Genomic DNA, 25,240 nt, shown 5'->3' on the forward strand with positions numbered 1-25,240 from the left:
TATAGGCCAGAATCAATCCATCAACCTGTCAACATTTTTCTTCAAGACATTTAAAACATATTTGCCTGATCCAAAATCTAATCAAAACATGGCCATGTTGTTTTTGTTGAAACAAGGTGTCAGTTTTCTGGTGTAATGATTGTCTCCTAAAATGTAATGTCTTATGTAACTAGGGTTCAGTTTTATGAGTAAATTCTAATCTCTAGTACAGGGTCTCCAAATGTTTCAGTACTAGGATCGCACTGTATGTTACAAATGTTCAAGGGCAAAACAAATCAGTTTCATGAGTCAAATTTAAATGAATACATTTGTTACTTGATACTTTATATTGTTTATTTATAATCAGCTTGATATGCTTTACAACAACACAACAACTTCAGTAAAATAAAGCAAAGAAATTCCAAATGAACTTGAGCCCATCAGAGTCCCCCTTATATCAGGGACCCATCAGAGCCTCCTTACTTCAGAGTCCCCATCAAATTCCACCTTACATCGCAGTCTGCCTTACATCCGAGTCCAGGGCTGTAGATAAGGGGGGTACCACCAGTCCTCCTGTATGGAACCCAGGCCAGCAGGGGGGTCTAGACAGCTGGGTGAATCAGGTGTGGGCAGGGAGGGTGCTCAAAATGGTTGGGGGCACTACTGAAATAAATTCCCTGTATGGCTGTCTGCAGCAACTGAAATCTGGATTCTTCTCCTCTCCCTCCCACTGGTTTCCAGCTGCTGCAGACAGCCATACATGAATCGGTTCCAGTAATTGCCCCCCACCCATCACTTTTACTGTGCACCATACGCTTCTCCCTGCTGGCCAGCCCCCCCACTTCTGCAGTGCTGCCGGCTTCCGGTAAATATGTTGCATTTACCAGCCTCCGCCTTTCCTGAATGAAAACAATGAGTGATAGGTACTAATCACTCACTGTGTTCATTCATAACTGAAATATAGTAAACTGTTTTTTTTTTGGAGGGGGGGGAGCAATCAAGTTGGCTGTATGGGGCCTTGTGGTTTCTAACAGTAGCCCTGTCCAAGTCTCTATCAAAGTCCCCTTTTACATCGGAGGGCTAGATAAAATCTTGCAGCAGGCCGGATTTGGCCTGCACTAGTGCACAAAAAAAATGTATTGTATAAGCTGATTTATTTTGCCTACACTATATTCAAAGGGAATGTACATTACTTTTGGATCACCTTGTGAAAATGATTGGCTTGGTAAAATAATTTTATCAACTGGTTGGGTACCTGAGCCCAAGCAACATAAATTCCGGTGTATTTCCCCCACTTGGAAAGCCCAGGTGCTATGCATAGTCTATGTACACTCACCGGCCACTTTATTAGGTACATCTTGCTAGTACCAGGTTGGACCCCCTTTTGCCTTCAGAACTGCCTTAATTCTTCGTGGCAGAGACTCAACAAGGTGTTGGAAAAACATTCCTCAGAGATTGTGGTCCATATTGACATGAGTTATTGTTGCCTTTCTATCGTCTCGATCCAGTCTGCCCATTCTCCCCATTCTCCTCTGACCTCTGACATCAACAAAGCATTTTCATCCACACAACTGCCACTCACTGGATATTTTCTCTTTTTCGGACCATTCTCTGTAAACCCTAGAGATTGTGGTGCGTGGAAATCCCAGTAGATCAGCAGTTTTTTCCGCCTCCGTACTTGACTGTAGGGATGGTGTTCTTAAGTTCGTAGTCAGCATTTTTCTTCCTCCAAACAGGAATCCCAGTAGATTAGCTGTTTTTGAAATATTCAGACCAGTCTATCTGGTACCAACAACCATGCCACGTTCAAAGTCACTTAAATCCCCTTTCTTCCCCATTCTGATGCTCAGTTTGAACTTCAGCAAGTCGCTTTCACCACGTCTAGATGCCTAAATGCATGGAGTTGCTGCCATGTGATCGGCTGATTAGCAGTTTGTATTACCAAGTAATTGAATTGAACAGGTGTCCCTAACAAAATGGCGGGTGAGTGTATTTGTATATGGTCAGCTTTAAGTGGTAGTAAAGTCTTGTGTGACATTTTTACCTACAGGTGAGCTTAGGGGCAGACTGACAACTCATGGGGCCCCCGGGCAATAGGGGATCATGGGGCCCCTGTGTCCTTGCCAAAACTCAAAAAAGCCTATGAAAAAGGTACCAGGGGCATCTCATGGGGCTCCCTACTGACCCCAGGCCCTCGGGCAGTGCCCGAGTTTCCAAATGGTCAGTCCGCACCTGGGTGAGCTTATAATAAAGCTTACCTGCAGGTAAAATGAATATCTCCTAAACGTGCACCGTTTTTTTTTTTTTCTGTTTTTAGGAAGCTACATTACCGCTTTAAGTGCTGGAATTAGCCATAGTATCAGCCTTTTGCAGTCTCTGTACAGCAGAGCTCAAAGGGAGAGGGAAAAGCAGAACAAGGTGCCAATCAGCTGTGCTGCATTAAAAGGAGCAAGCTAATAGGATGAGAGCATAGAGTGGTGCTCATCAGTATGCTTCTTCCCCCACAATTGTCCACTCGCACCATGGGGGTGGGAAGGAGACCTGTAAATAAATGTGACGCTACAGCAGAAAAAGATGAGGTCCCTTCCCCTTCTAGACAGAGATGTTGTGCTGGTGCAGAGCTGTGTAACTCTCAGGACTGGATGGACAGAAATTCAAATCCTATGGCATATAAAACACCCACTTTTTTATGTATTTCATCTCTGGATTTAGCTGCTTGCTTTGAATGTTGCTTTTAGTATTTTAAAAACCATATTTCTATGTATAGTTTGTAATTATAGATATACATACGGGGCAACTTTATTTACTCATTACATACTCTGGTTTTGCTTCCTCCTTAGCAATGGCACATGAGAGGGGGACTGGGCCAGTCCTAATAAGATATAATGGGCTGGTGACAATGAGATACTTATAGATCAGAGCAGGACCTGCAAATGGTAAAACCAGCTGGGCATTCTATTGGTACCTTCTCCCCGATCCGGTTTGGGATCGTAGCACCAGGCAGAGGGGAGTCTTCCAGCTCTAAGTTCTTGTGCCAAGAGCTGCAGAGCAAGCTGTTCATATAAATTTAGATCAGTCATTTATATCTATCATTGCACAGATACATAGCACTCGGCTGTGTCAATGGATTATCCAGCAGTTGTGTTTGCTTTCTGCGGCTTGGTCACATTGACCAGCTGCTGATAACATGTAAGGGAAAGCCTGGTTGGAATGTCATTGGTTGTGTAAGCAGAGAGACACAGCAGGGAATAGGCGACTAACTGTGTACACATTCCCAACAAATAACGGTTTATCTTTTACCTCGAATACAGAAATGTATGCACAAACCTAAAGTATATTGAAAGTCAAAACTTTAGGACATGGGTCTCCAAACTTTCCAAGCAAAGGGTCAGGTAACTGTCCTTCAGGCTTTAGGGGGGCTGGACTGTAGTCAGTGAGAGTATAAAATGCTCCAATATCAGTGCTCCATCATTGGTTTTAATGGGAGGATCAGTGCCCCACTGTTGATTCAGTAGATGAATAGTGCCCCATTGATGGTTTCATTAGGGTAATGGTGCCTCATCATTGGTGTAAGTGTGTGGAACAGTGGCCCAAGCGCCAGATAAGGGCAAGCAAAGGTCCATGGCTGACCCCCATGCCGCATTTTGGAGACCACTGCTTTAGGAGAGCATAGAGAATGGTTAAAGAAGATCATCATGTTTTTTTATTTTTTTGTAGCTGATTAATTTTAAGAATAGAGTACTTACCAGTCCATGGATTCCAACATGGTCTTCCGATTCTTCTCACCACCCTGGGTCCCTGGTGCTCCATCTTGATTTTTGGAGCTGGCTTGGACTTCCTGATGAGTCAAAGGCAGCTTCACATTGCACATGGTTGAGCTCATGCGAGGAGGCTGGTCCTGCAGTCTCCTGGAGGTTGCGGGTGGGGGGCAGGGGGCGAATGGAGTCACCCTTGCCTAGACTAAAGAAGTGGGAGTGAGTACACACAAAACAACTCAGTTACAGGTGGGGGTGAGGGGATAGGGTAAAGAATAAGTGGTACTTAATTTTTTAGGCGAAGTTCCACCTCAATACCCTATGGTGAGTTTTTCCACTATGGCTGATCAACTCAATTGGATTGAATCCAACCGAAAATGAGTCAAAATCGATTGGAAGGCAAAGTATGGCTATTCGATTGTTGGGGGATTCAATCAGAAAAAGAAATATTGAAGTGTGTATGGCCACCATTAGTCACCTTCCTGGCCTCAGCATGTAACTAGTCAGTGAAACTCCAGCAGTAGTCTGATGGAGTCATCCCCCTGCTTTCTCCTCCTGTCAGCATGTTGGTTGCCAGCATATGACTGGCCCTTCATATTGCCTTTCCTCTCCCAGTCTGAGTTTTACTGTACAAAGGATTACATGAGTCTGATGTCAAGCCAAAGTAAGCAGCACTGTTTGTATTTGAAAATATTTTTTAATGACTACGCTACGGCATGAATTTGTGTTTTCTATAAATCTGCCCGGAGTTCCCCTTTTAAGCACAGTAGGCTAGTTGGAAGCTTGGTGAACCCAAGTAGACCCAACAGTTCCACCTGTTCATTGCACTCCCCCCCCTGCTGTGTAGACCTGTTGGCACATGCAGTGGAAAGGAAGTTGATCAGGGACTGAGTCATGATTCTCCGGTACAAGTGACAAGTCACATGTCGCTGAGCTGGATGACAGATGACCACAAGTGTCTGACACCTGATGATGGGACTGCCGGCTGGAAAGCAAAGTTTACATTCTCGTATAGAAGCGATTTTCCATGTGACACCACCATTGTGCCAGCAACCCTCTCAGCTCGGGACTATTCAATGTCAGGAAGCTGTTCATGTTTTGGAAAATGTAAATATATTGTAATCCTCTGTATAAAGTAAAACAATATTGCATTAGATACACTACACTATTGCAGTTTAATATATTTACATGAAGGACGTCTTTTTAACTTGTTATAACTTTTTTAAATAAAATTGACAATTTTTTTTTTTTAATTCCGCAGCTGCTAGAACTGATAGCAAAGTCCCAGCTGACCTCGCTGAGTGGCATTGCCCAGAAGAACTACATGAATATACTGGAGAAAGTGGTTCAGAAAGGTAAGAGACCACCGCTTACTGTTCAGGGGTGAACATCATACGTGTCCACAGGGGCCCAAAACAATAGAAGGGGCACAAAAGCAGAAGAGGATGCTACATGGAGGCCAAGGAGATCAGGGTAAAGGTTGAGCTCCTTTCCACTGTTGGCCATCAGTTCTTCTTTGCAGGGTAACCACAACCCAATACAAGCAAATAGAGAGAGCCGGCAACTCCAAAATCCATGTGATTATTATTGAGTATACAGGAGTGACATGATGGCAAGCTGACATGTTTCGGCACACAGTCTTGCCATGAACAAGGCTGTCTGCCGAAACGCGTCAGTGCTTTTATGCCACTCCTGTATACTCAATAAAAATCATCATATGGGTTTTGGAGTTACCAGCTCTCTTTGCTTGTACTGGATCTAGTGGTTGGAGGACACTATAGAGCCTGAGCCCCCAGGTTTGAATTCCTCTCTGTAATTGAAGGTGTGTTCTCCTGTGAGTGCTTCCTCTGTTTTCTGTGTCTAACTACAACCCAATAAAGCTACATACCCACAGGTGACTTGGCCTGTTAGCGTCATACCCCAGCATTTATGAGCACTGGGAAGGCAGAGGCTGAAATATGCGATAGGTGGAGGCTTTCCCGAGCTGTACTCACTGTCAGGAATGGACTCAGCACTGGTGGTGGGACTCACCTGCCGTGTGGGCTGCAGTACCAGGGCTGACCAGCGGGTGCTCTCAGCAACCAGAAGCTCACTCCTGCAGTCAGCCATCAGCTGAAGCTGATTGCAGGAGGTGTATTTAAGTAGGACCAGGCCTGTGATCAGGGCCTTGGTGTATTGTTTCCCATTAGCCCCTGTATCTGGTATCCTGTGTTCCTGTGCTGCTGACTATCTGATTTGTTGCCGATCCTGACCTCTGCTGACTTCTCCTGCTTGATCCCTGGCTTGCCTGACCATCCTTCTGCCTGATCCTCTGTACCGCGCTGCCCGTGAGTTACTGAACCCGGCTTGTGACCCTGACTATTCTCTGCCTGCTCCTCCGGTACCTCACTGTCCGCACGTTGCTGACCTGGCCTGCCTGACTACGCCTGATGCTACCCAGACGATCCATCCATCCCGCACGGATCCAGTCACTACTGTCCAAACCTACCAGCCCCTTCACATCAGGCTTTCCCCTGGTACATACCCTCGGCGGACCCCTCTACCACAGTTGGGTGCACTCAGGGGCCGCGACCTGGTCTCAGTCCTGCGCCAAGTCCATCCCCACCATCAGGGGCTCTGGTGAAAAGGCAAACTGGGGCTTGGACTCCGCGCCCTGGGGAATCCTGTTCTGTGGGTCACTAGAGATCCCGCCGGGCGGTGCCTGACGGTACCTTACGGCCCGCCTGACCATTCCACCTCTCCAGCCCTGACTACGCCTGTGTTCCTGAAGCCTGCTACTTCCCTGTGTCAGTCCACACATTTCTGGTCATACCCGGATCCCTAACACTCACATTTAGAGCCATATGCATTTCAGAGACGTAAATCCCAAATGTTGGAATTCTGAACCTGGACACATACAGCTTCAAACTCGGGTACCGCTTTGAACAGCATCCAGCTGCCTCGTAATTTAGCCTTTCATAGGTTTTGACTGAAGGCTGGGGCTGGGCACTATACCTTTGCCTCCCTGGTCCTCTAAAATGCCTGGATATGGTGCTGGTGGGCCAAACCACCAGTGTGTATGAGGCCTAAGGATGTTAAAAGTGAACCTATGCTTTTTGCATGTTGCACACACTGGGACACACTAGAGATGTAGAATTCGGCACAGAGCCAGACAACTGGTCGAACGCTGGAGATTCTGTGCCTGTGGCTCTAAAAGAGAATGAAGATCAGAGTTGCCAGCAGTGGGCCAGTCAAAGCTAAACTCCGGGATAAGCCAATATTGTCTGAATATAAGAGCCATGTGTATTCTTACTTGAATCTTGGTGTGCTTTGTGTATTTCTTCCAGATCTGCGCAGTAATTCAGTGTGAGACTTCACCTCTGTGCAGGAACTTCCTGTATTGAGACCGGTCACTGCTGCTCTCTCTCCTAGTGCAGGGTGACTGGTCTTGTCTCCACCCACCTCCTGTAGTTTTCTGCAGGCAGGCTGGAGTAGGTAGAGCCTGCTGGGTCCCTCCCAGAGCTCTGGTCTCTGCACAGACTATGTACAGCACAGTGATGTCACTGATACTTTTTACAAGGCAATAACTGGGTGTGCAAATTATTTTGGGGACGCAAAGTGGATTTATATCAGTGGTCTCCGAACTATGGCCCAGGGGCTGGATGTGGCCCTTTTCTAGCCTCTATCTGGCCTTTGGGTGCACTATTTAACCAACTGACACTACTGATGGGACACCATTCCTCCCACTGACACCAACAACAGGGCCTTATTCCTCTAAATAAAAAATGGTAGGGCATTATTTATGCCCACTGATGCCTGGGCATTTTCTACTCCCACTGGCCATAGTCCGGCCACCTAAATCCTGAAGGACAGTAAACTGGCCCTTTGCTTAGAAAGTTTGGAGACCCAATTTATATCCTTTGTGGTATTTGAAAAATATTTAACTGAAAGCTTCTGTGGCCAGAATTTAGTGTTAATTATCATTACTCCAGCCAAAAATGACTTAAAAATAAAAGGATATAAAGCAAGAGAGGGGCTCTAACTGATCCTCCCCCACTGTCCAAAATTAAATGAAGAGCTTTGGCTGCAGCAATGCAATAAAATTGTTTTAGGATGAATATGGAGTAAAATCTCCTTTTCATACTGTGTTGGATGATGAAAATTCGTAGCATATGGCCAGCTTTACCCTCAGCTCTCAATCTGCTGCGATGTGTTCAGGATGTTTTTGGTGGTTAGAATCCAGGGGCCCTGAATCAGGAGAAATAAATATTTGCCTTGGAAAGCCTCAGTATAAACAGTCACCTTAAACGTTCGAGATGCTGTTTTATTTCCAGGAATAACATCAAGCTTGTTCTTCCTTTTTTTTTTTTTTTTTTTACGTGTTGGACAAAAAAAGAAAAGCATTTAAGAAGTCCAGTATAAAATAAAATATGCACTAGAATGCAGTGATATTTATGTAAAAATGTGTTTTCATGTAGCTACTGTAAGTAGCTGAATTTGTTTTTGCTTCTTTTTAGCCCTTTACAGTAAAGCTTAGACTGGGAGAGGGATGTGCAGATATAGAAGCTAATCTGGTGTGCTGCATACACATGCAGAAAAGCAACCTGCTGACAGGAGGAGAAAGCAGAGTGACAGAGGTTGGCTGCTGCTCCTTTATTGTCAAATTGCAGGCTCTGGGCAGTAATGTGACCTAGAATTATTGCTTAACTGGGGAGCATAAAAAGTCAGGTTGACAGCTGTATTGTGGAGGAAGTTGAGCAGGGGAGTGCTATTTGGCTTCATTTTAAAGAACTGTCACTTGTTTCCTTTTATACTCCGATCCTTGTTCTAACAAGGTCATGCTTTATGTTGTTGATTTTAATAATTTTCTTTTACATTTTGTTCTGGCAGTTCTGAAGGATCAGCAGAACATTCGTCTGATAAAGGAACTGCTGCAGACCCTGTATTCATCATTGTGCACACTGGTGCAGGGACATGGCAAGTCTGTCTTGGTGGGAAACATTAACTTCTGGGTTCCTAGGATGGAGACCATTCTAGACTGGCTGCAACAACTACACAACATCCAGATCACCAGGGTAAGTTGGAACCCACCTACCTGTGATTGGGTACTACCAAATCTCCCGAAATAGGTTAGTTGTTTAAAAGTATAAGTTCATTTAATTGTTAAAAATACCTTCAGATGCCCTTCCTGGATCACTCAATACAGTAAACTATGCAATCCCCTTGCCTCCTATGGGACCTCCTATGCTATCTGCAGCCCAAAAAAACCTAGTGCCAGGCCATGCCATTTAAATGATTTCAATGGGATTCACTGCAGAAATCAAAGGCAAAATATTTGTGCCTAGTATATGTTTAAAAACATTATAAATTCTTTTTTTTTTTTTTTTACAAGTAATTGCATTATCACTGTCCCCAGCTGCATAAGGGGCTTGGGGAGCTAGGTGTGGAGAAACAGTACACTGATCTTCCCAGTGAATGGATGTGCAGGATGGGGTGTCATCACAAGTCTTGACTAATGAAGATAGGCAGACTGCACAACCAGAAAACCGACCTCTCCGGGAAGAATGTGCTTGTATGCCTAGTGGGGGTCAGATTTTAATAGCAAAGCAGAGGGACTGGCAGGATCGCCAGGGATTTCATACAAAGGAAACAAGACAAAGAGAACATGATACATTATGAAACAAGTAGTTGTTACAACAGACCCATATCAGGAATATGAAATGTTGGGGTGGGATAATTAATGGGAAGGCTGTCATTGCTGACTTCCGTCTGAAAATACTAGTTATCTGGCTGTCTGAAGCTTCAATATTTTTGGAGTCAATGACCTGGAGAAAGCAAATGGATGAGAAAGTTAGTGTGAAGTTGAAACTCCTGACCTGTACACTTGTCCCAGGTTTGTGCCTTAGATAGAACCAAAGCTATTTGATTAATGACATCCAGGAATCTAGTATGTTTAGAAAAAGAAGTCAGAAACTTTCCATCCAATGGATAAGAACAGATTTTCTATCCCATCGAACTGGTGTGCCCCTCAAGAGCAGCTGTGCATCAGGCTTTGGCCTGGCACCATTGACAATAGATGTTGCCTACTGGACCAATGTAGGCTTCCTGACCCTTTTTGTGCTGAGATTCTGCTCTTATTATGACATGAAATTGCATGTTACCAGCTGAAGAAGTGCTGTCTTTTCAGCCCTCTGCATTCCTCCCAGCTTAACGCACTGTCTTTTCTATCTTTAGCCCGCTGTTAAGGGAATGACCTTAACCGATCTCCCCTTGTGTCTGCAAATGAACATCATACAGAGGTTAACGGATGGGAGGGACATTGTCTGCTTGGGTCAAGTGTCTTCGGATTTGCAAGTTCTCAGCGAGGACCGTCTGTTGTGGAAAAAGCTGTGCCACTATCACTTTACAGAACGCCAGGTAACTGGACACCCCCAGGCGCACACAAAAATAAAACCCATTGTGTTGGCTTTTCATAGCATTGCTTTAGCTACGACAAAGAAAGCTTCTACTAATATGTCCCACTAGCCTCCAGCACATTGTGCAGCTTCTTCTAGACAGATTGTTCCCATTAGTGTTCATCACACATCATTGAATACCTCTGTGGAGGTAATATGGAAGAATTACAGGCTGTGCCCAGCTGAAATATAAACTGATGATTATCTGAGGAGCTGACGTCTTCGAGTGATTTAAAGAGATCTGTAATAAATGTATGATGCCAGATAGCCTGGTCCTTCTGTATTAAAGAAACCAATTTAGATAAATATGGATGAATAGATGGCTGGCTAGATAGATCTGGATGGAGGAGGGAAAAATGACTACCCAATGAATAGCTAGAGAATGGATCAATAGATGGATAGTAGATGAATGAATGGATGCATAGATCAATGGAAGGATAATTGTTGGATGAATGTATAAATGGATGATGGATGGATGCATGGATCAATGGAAGGATAGTTGTTGGATGAATATATAAATGGATGATGGATGGATGGATGCATGGATCAATGGAAGGATAGTTGTTGGATGAATGAATGTATGTATAAATGGATGCATGGATCAATGGAAGGATAGTTGTTGGATGAATGTATCAATGGATGATGGATGGATGCATGGATCAATGGAAGGATAGTTGTTGGATGAATGGATGCATGGATCAATGGAAGGATAGTTGTTGGATGAATGAATGTATAAATGGATGCATGGATCAATGGAAGGATAGTTGTTGGATGAATGTATAAATGGATGCATGGATCAATGGAAGGATAGTTGTTGGATGAATGAATGTATAAATGGATGCATGGATCAATGGAAGGATAGTTGTTGGATGAATGTATAAATGGATGATGGATGGATGCATGGATCAATGGAAGGAAAGTTGTTGGATGAATGAATGAATGAATGTATAAATGGATGCATGGATCAATGGAAGGATAGTTGTTGGATGAATGTATAAATGGATGATGGATGGATGCATGGATCAATGGAAGGATAGTTGTTGGATGAATGTATAAATGGATGATGGATGGATGCATGGATCAATGGAAGGATAATTGTTGAATGAATGTATAAATGGATGATGGATGGATGCATGGATCAATGGAAGGATAGTTCTTGGATGAATGAATGTATAAATGGATGCATGGATCAATGGAAGGATAGGTGTTGGATAAATTAATGTATAAATGGATGATGGATGGATGGATGCATGGATCAATGGAAGGATAGTTGTTGAATGAATATATAAATGGGTGGATAGATAGGTGGGGAATGGCAAGAAGATGACTGGATGGATAGAAAGGGAGTGGATGGATGGATCAATGGATGGATAGATAATGAATGTATGATGGATGGATAGGTGGGGAATGGAAAAATGATGACTGAATGAATATAGAGGATGGATGGGTGTATGGACCAATAGCTGGACAATGGATGAATACAGGGATGATGAATGGATAGATGACGGAAGGATAAATTAACTAGGTATATGGTGAGGGATGGATAAATGATAGATTGATGGAAAGACAGAGGATGGATGGATAGATGTGTAAATAATTGGTAGATAGATACATGGGTAATCGATTATGGATTGATGGATAATAATAGACAATTGATTGATGGATACATGAATGGATGGACAGCTTTTCCTTCTACTGGATACATGTATCGTGGACAATGTAATCAGCATCCTTGCTAAATGATTGCTGAGATAAACAAATTGATTGCAGGATAAGCTGAGTGAGTGTATTACTTTTAAAATTGCATGTCCTAATGATAGTGCTATATTACTGTTGTCTTACCACAGGTCTATCACTGTACTGTTCTGGGAGACAAACTGAATATTTCCTCATAGCTCTTTCTGATATATGGATAACTGTACATTTCAGAAATCCAGGCCATCATACGTCATGAATTGTATGATTCTTTGTAGGCTGAGAAAATATTCCTGCCTATATTCAAGATAATCACATTAGCAATTTACCTGGTGTGAACCTGATTAGTCCATAATAATGATGGTCTCTTTAGCTACCCTATCCCAGAACTGTATTACAGAGAGGCGGGAGGGAGTGTAACATGTTCCTACATATCTGGAAAGTCTGTGTATTTCTTTGGGGCTCTGATAGTAGACTGGGGCATAGAGAAAAGTAAAACTTTCTAGACTTCCAATAGCGCCTCAATTACACTACATTAACAGATCTCAGGTTTGTCACATTTCTCTCCTGCCGTTGTACAACACAACTGGCCTCTGTGGCCACCATCAGTACCATCATTTACTTCTGAGATGTTGATGGAGCTTTTCAGAATGTCAAAGTTTGAAAGATCAGCTTTATGAATATGATAAACTTTTTTTCTTTTAATTTTATTTTAGATTCGTAAGAGGCTTATCATATCTGATAAGGGAACTCTGGACTGGAAGAAAATGTATTTCAAACTGGTGCGGTGCTACCCCAGGAGAGAACAATATGGAGACACTCTACAGTTCTGCCAACACTGTCACATCCTGTCCTGGAGGGTGAGAACAAAATTGTATTTTAATACTGATGCCTGTATACACTGTTACTAAACTCTGTGCAGATACAACAGACACAAATGAATACAGCTTTGTGTTCATTAATTCATCATTATTACAACACTGCACCCAAATAAAATGTATGTCCTTTTTTCCCACAAATTGAGCTTTCTTTCGGTGGTATTTGATTGCCAGTGCATTTATTTTTTGGGCTATAAGCAAAAAAGACCGATAATTTTGAAAAAAAAACACAATATTTTGGACTTTTTGTTAATAAACATGTCCAGTAAAAAAATTTAAAAAATCAAATTTCGTCATAAATTTAGGCCAAAATGTATTCTGCGACATGGTTTTGCTAATAAAATCCCAATTCGTGTAAATTAATTGGTTTATTATAGCGTTTACAAATGGCGGTATAGATAATGGGATTTTTTTTTTCTACTAGTAATGGTGGCAATCAGTGACTTTTAGCAGGACTGCGGCGGACATTCTGACACTGGGGGGAAATAACTTGGTGACACTGACATCTCCAATGACACCAATACAGTGATCAGTACTAAAAAAAAGCACTGACACTGTACTAATGGCACGGGCAAAAAGGGGTTAATGTGAGGGGTGATCAAAGGGTTAATTGTGTGCTGTGTGTGTTTTACTAGGGGGCGGGGGGTGTGTTCTGTTCTGTGTGTGCTGTGCACAGCCATCCCAATTAGTCTGCTCGAGCTGACAGGGAGGAAGATTGTAAACAAAACAATCTTCCTCCCCATTGGAGATGCTCGGTAATCACCAGCCGGGACCCAATGATTGACATCCGCGGCCGCGATGCGCGGCTCGTGCGTGCCCTCTACCCGAAGATGCAAAGTCGTGTGTGTGTGTGTATGTATGTATGTGTATATGTGTGTGTGTGTGTGTGTGTGTGTGTGTGTGTGTGTGTGTGTGTGTGTGTGTGTGTGTATATATATATATATATACAGTGGGGATCGAAAGTTTGGGCACCCCAGCTAAAAATTTGTATTAATGTGCATAAAGAAGCCAAGGAAAGATGGAAAAATCTCCAAAAGGCATCAAATTACAGATTAGACATTCTTATAATATGTCAACAAAAGTTAGATTTTATTTCCATCATTTACACTTTCAAAATAACAGAAAACAAAAAAATGGCGTCTGCAAAAGTTTGGGCACCCTGCAGAGTTAATATCTTGTACTGCCCCCTTTGGCAAGTATCACAGCTTGTAAACGCTTTTTGTAGCCAGCCAAGAGACTTTCAATTCTTGTTTGAGGTATCTTTGCCCATTCTTCCTTACAAAAGTCTTCCAGTTCTTTGAGATTTCTGGGCTGTCTGTCACGCACTGCTCTTTTAAGGTCTATCCATAGATTTTCAATTATGTTGAGGTCAGGAGATTGTGAAGGCCATGGCAAAACCTTCAGTTTACGCCTCTTGATGTAATCCCCCATGGATTTCGAGGTGTATTTAGGATCATTATCCATTTGTAGAAGCCATCCTCTCTTTAACTTCAGCTTTTTCACAGATGGCATCAAGTTACCATCCAAAATTTGCTGAAATTTTATTGAATCCGTTTTTCCTTCTACTCGTGAGATGTTCCCTATGCCACTGGCTGCAACACAACCCCAAAGCATGATTGATCCAACCCCATGCTTAACAGTTGGACAGAGGTTCTTTTCATTAAATTCTGTGCCCCTTCTTCTCCAAACGTACCTTTGCTCATTCCGGCCAGAAAGTTCAATTTTAACCTCATCGGTCCACAGAACTTGTTTCCAAAATACATCAGGCTTGTCTATATGTTCATTTGCAAAGTTCAAACGATGATTTTTGTGGTGAGGATGTAGAAGAGGTTTTCTTCTGATGACTCTTCCATGAAGACCATATTTGTACAAGTATCTCTTTATAGTGGAATAGTGTACCACAACCCCAGTGTCTGCCAGATCTTTCTGGAGGGATCGTGCAGTCAAACGTGGGTTTTGAATTGTTTTTCTCACAATCCTGCGAGCTGTTCTGTCTGATATTTTTCTTGGTCTTCAAGATCTTGCTTTAACTTCCACTGTTCCTGATGACTGCCATTTCTTAATTACATTCCGAACAGAGGATATTGACATCTGAAAACGCTTTGCTATCTTCTTAAAGCCTTCTCCAGCTTTGTGAGCGTCAACTATTTTCAGTTTCAGTTTTCTAGACAACTGCTTAGAAGAACCCATGCTGCTGATTGTTGGGGCAAGGTCAGATGAGTCTGGGCATTTAAAATCTTTGAGATTGACATCATCTGGTCTTCCCAGACGATGATTGAGAACAATCCATGACACTGGCAGGTCTCGGATTTGCAAAGGGGGCAGTGCATGCTATAAATTCTGCAGGGTGCCCAAACTTTTGCAGATGCCATTTTTTTGTTTTCTGTTATTTTGAAAGTGTAAATGATGGAAATAAAATCTAACTTTTGTTGACATATTATAAGAATGTCTAATCTGTAATTTAATGCCTTTTGGAGATTTTTCCATCTTTCCTTGACTTCTTTATGCACATTAATACAAATTTTTAGCTGGGGTGCCCAAACTTTCGATCCCCACTGTATATATATATATAGTGTGTGTGTGATTTTGCACACAGGTGTCGCCCTGTAGCAGTATATCTGCTATGGGGTGGTCCTTAACCTCCTTAGCGGTACTCCCGAGTGTAGCTCGGGGTTAACTTTCAGCACCACAAGCGGTAACCCCGAGCTACACTCAGGATTACCCTGCAGCATTGCTCTGGGATCCCTCTTGCACTTACCTTGTCCTTCACTCCTTCGCCCCCTTGCAGCATCCCCGAGCATCTCCTCCGGCCGATTCCGGGTTCCGGTCCCTGCGAGCGTCTGGATGTAACCAGCAGGAAATTTAAAAAATGTTAACAAAACACATTCGCTAAATACACTAAAATCACATAGTATAACATTACTGTATCAAACCATTTCACATACATTTTGTCCCGAGTGCTTTGTCCTGCGCCCGGCCTGCATTTTTACTGTTCTTTCTGCCTTGAAACTGAGAAATGTCCATGGCGTCCAAAAAGCGTCCCTTTAGGTCAAAAGCGGTTTTAGACCGGCTAGAGAACAGCGATAGTAAATCAGAACCACTTGCAGAATTGAGTGATAATGATTCGTGGGGGAAATTCCTCATCAGACACTGAAAACGATTTTGCAACTTTGCTCAGTGATATGCGAACTTGGCGCTCTTTAAAATTTCAGTGTTTTTGGTTTGATTACATTATTGAATTTTTTTTATTTTTATGATTGTGTTTCAAATTTTATCATACCCGGGATGTTTACTAGACTCTTGTTCAGACAGATTTCAGTGAGTTATTCCTACAAATTACAGGCCTACAATAAGAAAACAACATATTTCCATGCAAAAAAAATTACCGCTTTGAGCGCAGAAATACTGACATAATCAGACCGCTAGGGATGTAAAATATATAAATGTGCCTTAGTACCCTCTTGTATTCTCCTGTACAGCAAAGCTGAGATTGGGAGAATGAAGCAGCACAAGAAGTGAATCAGGTGTGCTGTAGTGCTAACGAGGGACATGATAGAAGGGGAAAGCAGAATGCCAGGGTGGTGAGCTCATCAGTGTACTGCTTCTCCTTTCACTGTCCAGTTACAGGCCCATATGGGAAGGAGAATTGCAAGTTTTTCAGTTAAAGTATAACTAAAGGCACACTTTTTTAGTTTTGGATAGAGTGGAGAGTGATTCGAACACCTGAATGTTCAATGCTATACTGAGCCACAAACATTGTCACTGATAGAGAAGACCGGTGAGTTTCGTGACAATTAGCTAACAGTCTCTCTAGAGTAGTGTTGTCATCCAGTTGTCATTGTTATAAATTGTTCTTTTTCTTTCCTATCTCACCAATCTCCATGTATTTCCCCTCTTAGGGTACAGAGCACCCTTGCACAGCAAACAATCCAGAAAGCTGCTTGGTCTCCCTCTCCCCACAAGATTTCATCAACTTATTTCGGTTCTGAACCCTCTGGATCATATTAACAAACTAAGTTGAACAATTTTAAGGTCCGAACCTACTATGTAAATAATGTAAATTTCGCAACTGGTACAAGCCACAGATATTTCTTGTGGAAGACGGCAAAGTTCACTTGACTTCTGTCAGAAGAAAGTGTTTTACTACAAGACTCGGCTGGACTTCTCAAAGCGTTGGCCAAGGATCATTGTCATTTGTGGAAGTCATCATAGCATGCACTAGGTGCATTTGGATCCAAGGAGCAGGAACCGAGATGGTCTGTAAATAGAATTCTCAGCATTTATGTACTAAGGCTTTCTTGAAGACTCTTTACCTTGACGGGAAATTTTTTCAAATGACCTGGTTTTGCCATAAACTGTGCTATTCCTCAGCACTCCGCCCACAGAATGTTGAATACACCACACATCTGTCTACCTCTTTTATACAACACCTTCCATCCAGTAGAATTTTTTTCAATGCTCAACACCAACCAGCCTGATGTAGATATGGGTGAATATTTTAAAGGGACTCTAATGTCATTGATTTTAATTTTCGTATTCGACGACTCTGGGGGATATAAACGTGGATGTGAATGAGCAACTACCATTGGTTTAGTCCTGTATTTTTGAGAAGAAGCAAGTTGGATCCTAATTACCGTAAATTAGTTCAAAAGAACGCCAAAGCTGGAGTCTGAATACGATCCACAGATTTTTTTTATTAATTAAAATCCAGGCATTCTAGTACAGCAAGAAGATTCGAATGCATTTCGGCTTACCAATCCTTAATCATAGCCAGCTTATATTTTACTCCCCTTAAATGTTCAGTCACAGGAAATTGTTTTAATTAAGTTAGATCTAAACCCAATCACTAAAATTCCAGATAAGTGTTAATGTATTTTCTAAAGTTCTTTTCACTTTTTTTTTAAAATAAGCAGCTTTTTAAAAAAAAAAAAAAAAAACCTGGTGAGCCTTGCCATAAAGATCCTTGTTCAGGCACTTCCTGTTATGAGGGTGACAACGGTATGCCAAGTATGTTGTGTTGTCACCCTGTCACATGCACCCCTGATAGAGACTACAAGAGGCCATTCCTTCACACCTTGTGCAGCCATAGTCTCCTTTTTGTCATTATCAGGAAGCCATTCCACAGGAGTGATGTGTAGCCCATGCTCATGCGAGTGCATGCTGACAGATAATAGTTTAAAAGAGACTGGAGGAGATCATCACCTCTGGGATGCAAAAAAAAAATTAAAAAGTAAAAAAAGCATTTCATAGAAAAAAAGCACTAATTCGGATACTGTTTTATCAAACTAAATGTCATCCAGTTGGGGTTTAGATCTACTTTAATCTCTGCTTATTTCATGCAGTACAATTAAATATGAGGGTGTGGACAAATAGCAAAGGCTAGAGAGTACTAGGAATGGAACACAATACCATTGGCTGGGAATGTGAGAGTCCAGAAAGGTGTTAATATTGAGAAAAGTAGTAATGCTGGCCATAATTTTGCTCAATGGGTGGACCTGCTGGTCCCATTCTGTTCGTTTGACTTTTGTTGAAGGACGCTGGTAAAAAATGTTTGGCCGAACAGCAGCTGTATCAAATCAGATGGAGCCACTGTAGGAGTATTTTGATGGCTGGCTGGCTGGTCCAGCAATCCAAATACAATACTCATAGCTGGAGATTAGTTCATCCACACTGTAGAGAGTGAATGGAGAAACTGGTTAAGCTGACCATAAATGGGTAACATTTTGAACAAAAATTCTTAGAAAAAGTCTCAGGGAAATTTCAGTGAAAATTCTCAGAACATTCAAATGACCTTCGAAAGATGTTTGCTTTTAACATTTGATTTAAGAATGAATGGAGTTTACATTCGAGAAATTAATTTGAGAAAAAATTTCTTATCATGCCGGTTGAAAACTAGCATTGATTTGACCCCCTAATGATTAGAAAAATGACCAAACTTTCTTAGAAAATTATTTTCCTAAGAATTTTTGTTTGACATTCTACACATCTACGGCCAACTTTAGTTTTTGGGGGGTTTTTTTCATTCAGCTGTACGTCTATCAGTGTATAGACCACAATTCTTTTAATTTTGCACAAAAATGTGCATAGTGTATACAGTTTTATGTGAGACACAAGTAGAGAAACCATTTTGAGGTTCTTGTCCTGATTTGTGAAAACATTTCACAAAAACTTGATATCCTGCATGTGCTAACAGAAAAGGGAATTGATTTTAGAAAGTGATTTTATTTTTGGATGTTAGATATTTGATCTCTTATAACCTTGTGGAGAATATTTTGTTTCTGACTCGTGTATAGATCTGTGGTTTGGGATTGACCTTTTTTAATTTTTAGCATATAAAGGGGACCTGTTGTGAAAGATACAGCCATGCTGTCATTCCCAACTTCTATATGCAGAAGCATGTACCATGTTGGCCATCAACAAAAGTAGAATTTTTGGATTTAGGGTGTTAACATTTATTGGCTAGCCAGTATATTGTATCATCCTAAATGCAAACGTCGACTCCTATATGAAAACCCAGCTGACTGGCTGTCGTGGCATTCCTCTGAATTGAAGCTGACCTCCAGGCTTAATACATAAATTAAATGCATATACGGGAGTTGTTTTCAACCTGCCCAAGGATTTGTATTACTGTCCATCCTGACCTGAGATTTACACAACCCTATCAAACAGCATGGGCAAGTGGCTGACACCACTTATTAGTCATGATTAATGTGGTGTCTCTACACCTTCAGCCTTCTGACTGACAGTAAATGAGAAGCAGCAGGCTGATGAGTTTATCCCTCTGCTCTCTCCTCCAATCAGCTTGAGCCATGCATGCAGTTCACCTGACTGGCTCCTTGTGCTGTTGCTTCCTCTCCCGGTCTGGACAGTAAAAGAGAAGCAGTAGGCTGATGAGGTCATCCTTCTACTCTCCTCCAATCAGCTTGATCCATGCATGCAGTTCACCTGACTGGCTCCTTGTGGTGTTGCTCCCTCTCCCGGTCTGGACAGTAAAAGAGAAGCAGTAGACTGATGGTCATCCTTCTGCTCTCTCCTCCAATCAGCTTGAGCTATGCAAGCACTTCACCTGACTGGCTCCTTGTGGTATTGCTCCCTCTCCTGGTCTGGACAGGAAAAGAAGCAGTAGACTGATGAGGTCATCCTTCTGCTCTCTCCATTAATCAGCTTGAGCCATGCATGCAGTTCACCTGACTGGCTCCTTGTGGTGTTGCTCCCTCTCCCGGTTTGAATAGTAAAATAAAAGCAGTAGGCTGATGAGGTCATCCTTCTACTCTCCTCCAATCAGCTTGATCCATGCATACAGTTCACCTGACTGGCTCCTTGTGCTGTTGCTTCCTCTCCCGGTCTGGACAGTAAAAGAGAAGCAGTAGACTGATGAGGTCATCCTTCTGCTCTCTCCTTCAATCAGCTTGAGCCATGCATGCAGTTCACCTGACTGGCTCCTTTTGGTGTTACTCCCTCTCCCGGTCTGGACAGTAAAAGAGAAGCAGTAGAGTGATCAGGTCATCCTTCTGCTCTCTCCTCCAATCAGCTTGAGCTATGCATGCAGTTTACCTGACTGGCTCCTTGTGGTGTTGCTCCCTCTCCCGATCTGGACAGTAAAAGAAGCAGTAGACTGATGAGGTCATCCTTCTGCTCTCTCCTTCAATCAGCTTGAGCCATGCATGCAGTTCACCTGACTGGCTCCTTGTGCTGTTGCTCCCTCTCCCGGTTTGGATAGTAAAAGAGAAGCAGTAGGCTGATGAGGTCATCCTTCTACTTTCCTCCAATCAGCTTGATCCATGCATGCAGTTCACCTGACTGTCACCTTGTGCTGTTGCTCCCTCTCCTGGCCCGAGCTCTGCTGTATAGCGCATTGGAAGAAGCTGGTGCCAAGTCAAATTCAGGTATTTACACCAGTTACATAAAAAATCTTAATTTAATGATGAATTAATGGATACAGAGCTGCACTAAATTGTGTCTTTTACAACTGCCTGGAGTTCAGCTTTAACTAACCTAGCAGTGACTGACCTGGAGCATGAAGGCAATCTCCAGTTTCCAGCCATTGAGCCTCTGACTTGACTTATGAAGTAGCAAACATGACAGCCAGAGAGCAAGCGTTTTCAGAAGGTAGAGAAGAGCAGCAGAGGTAGTTCTCCACGATAGGTTCCCTTTTAGTACTTTTCTCTGCGTCTTAATATATAAAGAGGTAGCTTTGGTCCCGTAAAGGCAAGTTAGACGGCACATTTTATCACAAATAATATGAATATGTTCACACAAATGCACTTTTTTTATATATTTATATTTATTGTGTGTTAGTATGCTTGTGACATGATTTATGTACTGTATATATTGACATGAGATGGGCAGTTTACCTTCTTTAATAATGATTTTTAAAAGTATTTAATGAGGCTTATAATAATAATAATGTGCAATGTGCTGGAAATTCTTAAAGGCTGAAGGCACTTTGGAGAAACTTTCAAGCACTAAGAAAGTTACATTTGACCTGCTTCAGGTATATTTGTTCACGTTAAGTACATGCATGCAAAGCCTCCGTGTGCTTGAAATCTCACCTGCTTGTACCCTTCACTATGTTGGATCCTTTTCCGGCACACACCACTAATGCTATAGTTGCTGTGTTTCCTCTTGAGCTTATGAGGACCGTTAACTTTGTACACTAATGCAAGCTGAGGAATACTCCATGTTGACGCATAGCCGAAACCAAACAAATTTTAACTTTTTTTTTTTTTTTAAGGGTTTAAAATTGTAAATGTTTCTGTTTATTCAGTTTTTTTTTTTTTACAATTGCTTATTGAGTAGAGAATCAAGGAAGTACAATTATTTTGGTTCTTGAACCCTAGCATCTCTTGTTTTATTGAAACTACAAGTCTCAGCCAGACTCGATGGAACAAAAGCACTTTTTTTTAATCTGTTTTGAAATGCCAGTACAGCTGGCCATACACTAGTAGAATTCTGAACGAACGTTTGTACAAACATGCATATAAAATGCTGATCAGTACATTTGATGACTTAATGAACGACGTTCCAAGGTACTTCAACGTTTCATTTGATTTTAGAATGAATGGACTTTAATGAACAAAAACCACATCAGCTGTTAGGGTCCATGCACACTGGGCATAAAAAATGCCACTGTTAGAAATGTTTTGCGTTTTTGTTTTTTTTTCCCTCTGCCTTCCTCCTTGTTAGCCTATGTGCCCCGGAACACATGGGTGTTTAGAGGAGGTTAGAGGGAGAGGAAACCCCTTTCCTTTTGTGTTCAGGAGCAAAAAATGTTGGCATTAAAAAAAAAATGCCAAAAAACACCAAATGAGGTGTAAACGCAGCAAAAAGTGTGTAAACACGTTAAAGTGGTAGTAAACTCTTCTTTAACAATTTTAACTACAGGCAAGCTTAAAAAAAAGCTTATCTGCAGGTAAAATGCATATCTTCTAAATGTCTCCATTTATGAGATATCAGCCTTTTGTGATCACCGGTGCATGCCTGTGCCATTCCTTCAGAGCACTGTGCCATGGCTTGGGACTCCCACGCGCATGCGCGGGAGCAGGGATGGACTGACAACTCATGGGGCCCCTGGGCAATAGGGGATAATGGGGCCCCTCTATCCTTGCCCACACTTAACCACACCCAAAAAATCCTATGAAAGGTACCAGGGGCATCTCGTGGGACCCCCTACTGACCCCAGGCCCTCTGGGCAATGCCCGAGTGCCTGAATTGTCAGCCCGCCCCTGCACGGGAGTGATGTCATCGCAACTCAGCCAGTCAGCCGGCCAGAGCTTGTGAACCCAGATGGAAGACCTGGTGAAGAAGGAAGCCCCAGGGAGCTGTGACATCGCTCTGCTGGATGGCTTAGTGTCAAGGTAAGTCCTTCATAATGTGCTAGAATGCAATGTATACTAGCACATTATGCCTTTACTTTGCAGGGGGTGTTTTTTTTTTTATTTCTTTTTTTTTTTGATGTGGTATATTATTATACAGGATTTATATAGCGCCAACAGTTTGCTCAGCACTTTACAATATAAGAGACAATACAGCAACAATACAGTTCAAAACAAGAGGGTTAGGAGGGCCCTGATCCCCGGAGCTTACAATCTAAGAGGTATACTACCCACGGTTAGCACTTTTTTCATTTCAGTTAATATTCTGGCCAATGAAATCAAGAAACATGCTTGACCCCCCTAATCACATTTTTTTAAATTGCTTTTAGGAGAATGCCAGTGTGCATGGACCCTTAGAAATTCATTTGAAAAAAAAAAAACCATCCTGCTCTTTTGAAACTTTCTTGTCACTGCAGTAGAAAACAATTTCCGACTTGAACTCACTGATGATTAGAAAATCAAATGAATGTTCTGAAAACCCAAATTTTCTATGCAAATTCTAACTAGTGTACGGCCAGCTTTAATCTGTACAGAAGTACTGCTAGCAAAATAAATGGTAAAGAAATCTAGAAAGAAAAATAAATCCGAGATGTTGTCATATATCTACCCTCAAGGCATTGCTGCTAACTCTATGGGCTGATCCACACCTGTGCAGGGCGTTCTAGGTGCGTTCCACATGCGTTAGCACTGAGCTCAATATATCACACATTCAATTACAGGTTTTTTTTTAATGCACCCCACATGAAATGCACAGGTGTGAAGGGGCCTAATGCCCTGTAGAACTTTATATTTCATAGACTGCAAATTTTCCAGAAAAAATGAATAGTTAATTATCTGATACCTAAGTACATCTGTTACTTCTCCAGAATGCAGATATGTTTGGTGGGGGAAGATTTAATTCTGTCCATTCACTAGAAATTAGAGAGCTCGATAAGGCATGAGGCACAAAGTGCAGCCTTTACAGCTGATGTGCAATATATCCATTCACTAGAAACAAATGTGCAGTATATCCATTCACTAGAAACAAATGTGCAATATATCCATTCACTAGAAACAAATGTGCAATATATCCATTCACTAGAAACAAATGTGCAATATATCCATTCATTAGAAACAAATGTGCAGTATATCCATTCACTAAAAACTAAAGTGCAGTATATCCATTCACTAGAAACAAATATGCAGTGTATCCATTCACTAGAAACAAATATGCAGTGTATCCATTCACTAAAAACAAATGTGCAATATATCCAATCACTAGAAACAAATGTGCAATATATCCATTCACTAGAAATTAGAGAGATCATTGAGGCTTGAGACACAAAGTGCAGCCTATATTATGTTTCTGGTTATTCCAGAATCCTAATGAGTTTTTTTTTTTAAATAAAGCCTTTTTGTTTTTATTACATACCTTATTTTAGACCCAGTGACATCATCACTGGGTCTAGTCGCTTCCCTATACAAAGCAGGCAGATCATGGCTGGTGGGAGGGACTGGCAGGGTGCTCTCCATAGCTTCCTGAAAACATTACAGCACACTGCCTTGGTATTCCTGAGCTGTGCTGCTAACATTGGAATGCCAAAAGAGCACGGCAAAGGTGGGCATTCAAGAGACTCTCACTTTGCCCTTTCAGGACAAAGCAACCGGATCTTTAGATATGGATTAGTTTGACGTTTCAACGGGTATAGGAGCACGGCCTCCAACCAGACATGAGGGGAGAAAGTTCCAGCATACAATGACATGTCTTCAGATCCAACCTCCAGCCATGCATGCTGAGACTTGTAGTTTCTCTATAGCCATTGCACATTCACTATAGCATGTGACACACACGTATCTTTGTATAAGAAGCACCATAAAGGGAAGTCACTTTTTTCCATATAGGTGTCACCTTTTCACTTTGTATCTCCTAGACTTTGAGGCTTCCTTGGTGAAGAAATGAAGCTAGGTTATGAATTCTGATTGGTTTTATTGTATTGAGTGTTCATGATGTGACTTTTATATTGCTATCATTTTGCAGCACTTTGTGTAATCAGGGTACACCAGCAAACAATGTTAATATGATTTTTTTTTTTTTTTTTGGCGACAGGCAGACTGTATTATTAACGTGCTAAGCATAATTTCCTAGAAATAATGTATATATTATGTATATGTGTGAGCTGATTGATTCCATATGATGCGTTACAGCACTTTGAGCTGATGGCATGAATGCAAGTTTGTGGATTCTATGTACAGTGTTTTCTATTCCAGTTCCATGTTATTTCCATAAATACAATATTTCATGTAAACACTTGTGTGCCTTTTTATTGAAAATGTCTTACAGTATGTTCTGTCCAAAAACATTCTTCATGGATGCACTTTAATGTGTTGCTAAATCCTGGACCCCGCATTCACTATATCCGGTCTCCCCGGACCCCGCATTCACTATATCCGGTCTCCCCGGACCTTGCATTCACTATATCCGGTCTCCCCGGACCCTGCATTCACTATATCCGGTCTCCCCAGACTCTACATTCACTATATCTGGTCTCCCCGGACCCTGCATTCACTATATCTGGTCTCCCCGGACCCTGCATTCACTATATCTGGTCTCCCCGGACCCTGCATTCACTATATCTGGTCTTCCC

The 25,240-nt window shown here is 42.0% G+C and overlaps 1 protein-coding gene across 1 annotated transcript in view; it reads left to right on the forward strand.

Annotated features, from left to right (window-relative positions):
- Nucleotides 1-24,901, forward strand: part of FBXO32 (F-box protein 32) — a 46,078-nt gene extending 21,177 nt beyond the window's left edge. Inside the window, exons 5-9 of the mRNA XM_089677530.1 lie at nt 4,996-5,089; nt 8,604-8,788; nt 9,948-10,130; nt 12,580-12,723; nt 16,641-24,901. Coding sequence (XP_089533656.1) covers nt 4,996-5,089; nt 8,604-8,788; nt 9,948-10,130; nt 12,580-12,723; nt 16,641-16,730 — 696 coding nt within the window. The 3' untranslated portion in view covers nt 16,731-24,901. The remainder of the gene's footprint in view (nt 1-4,995; nt 5,090-8,603; nt 8,789-9,947; nt 10,131-12,579; nt 12,724-16,640) is intronic.
- Nucleotides 24,902-25,240: the final 339 nt, after the last annotated feature.

This window comes from Staurois parvus, unplaced genomic scaffold (assembly GCF_062004578.1).
Source record: "Staurois parvus isolate SC_StPar_1 unplaced genomic scaffold, SC_StPar_1.0 ptg000187l, whole genome shotgun sequence".
NCBI lineage: Eukaryota > Metazoa > Chordata > Amphibia > Anura > Ranidae > Staurois > Staurois parvus.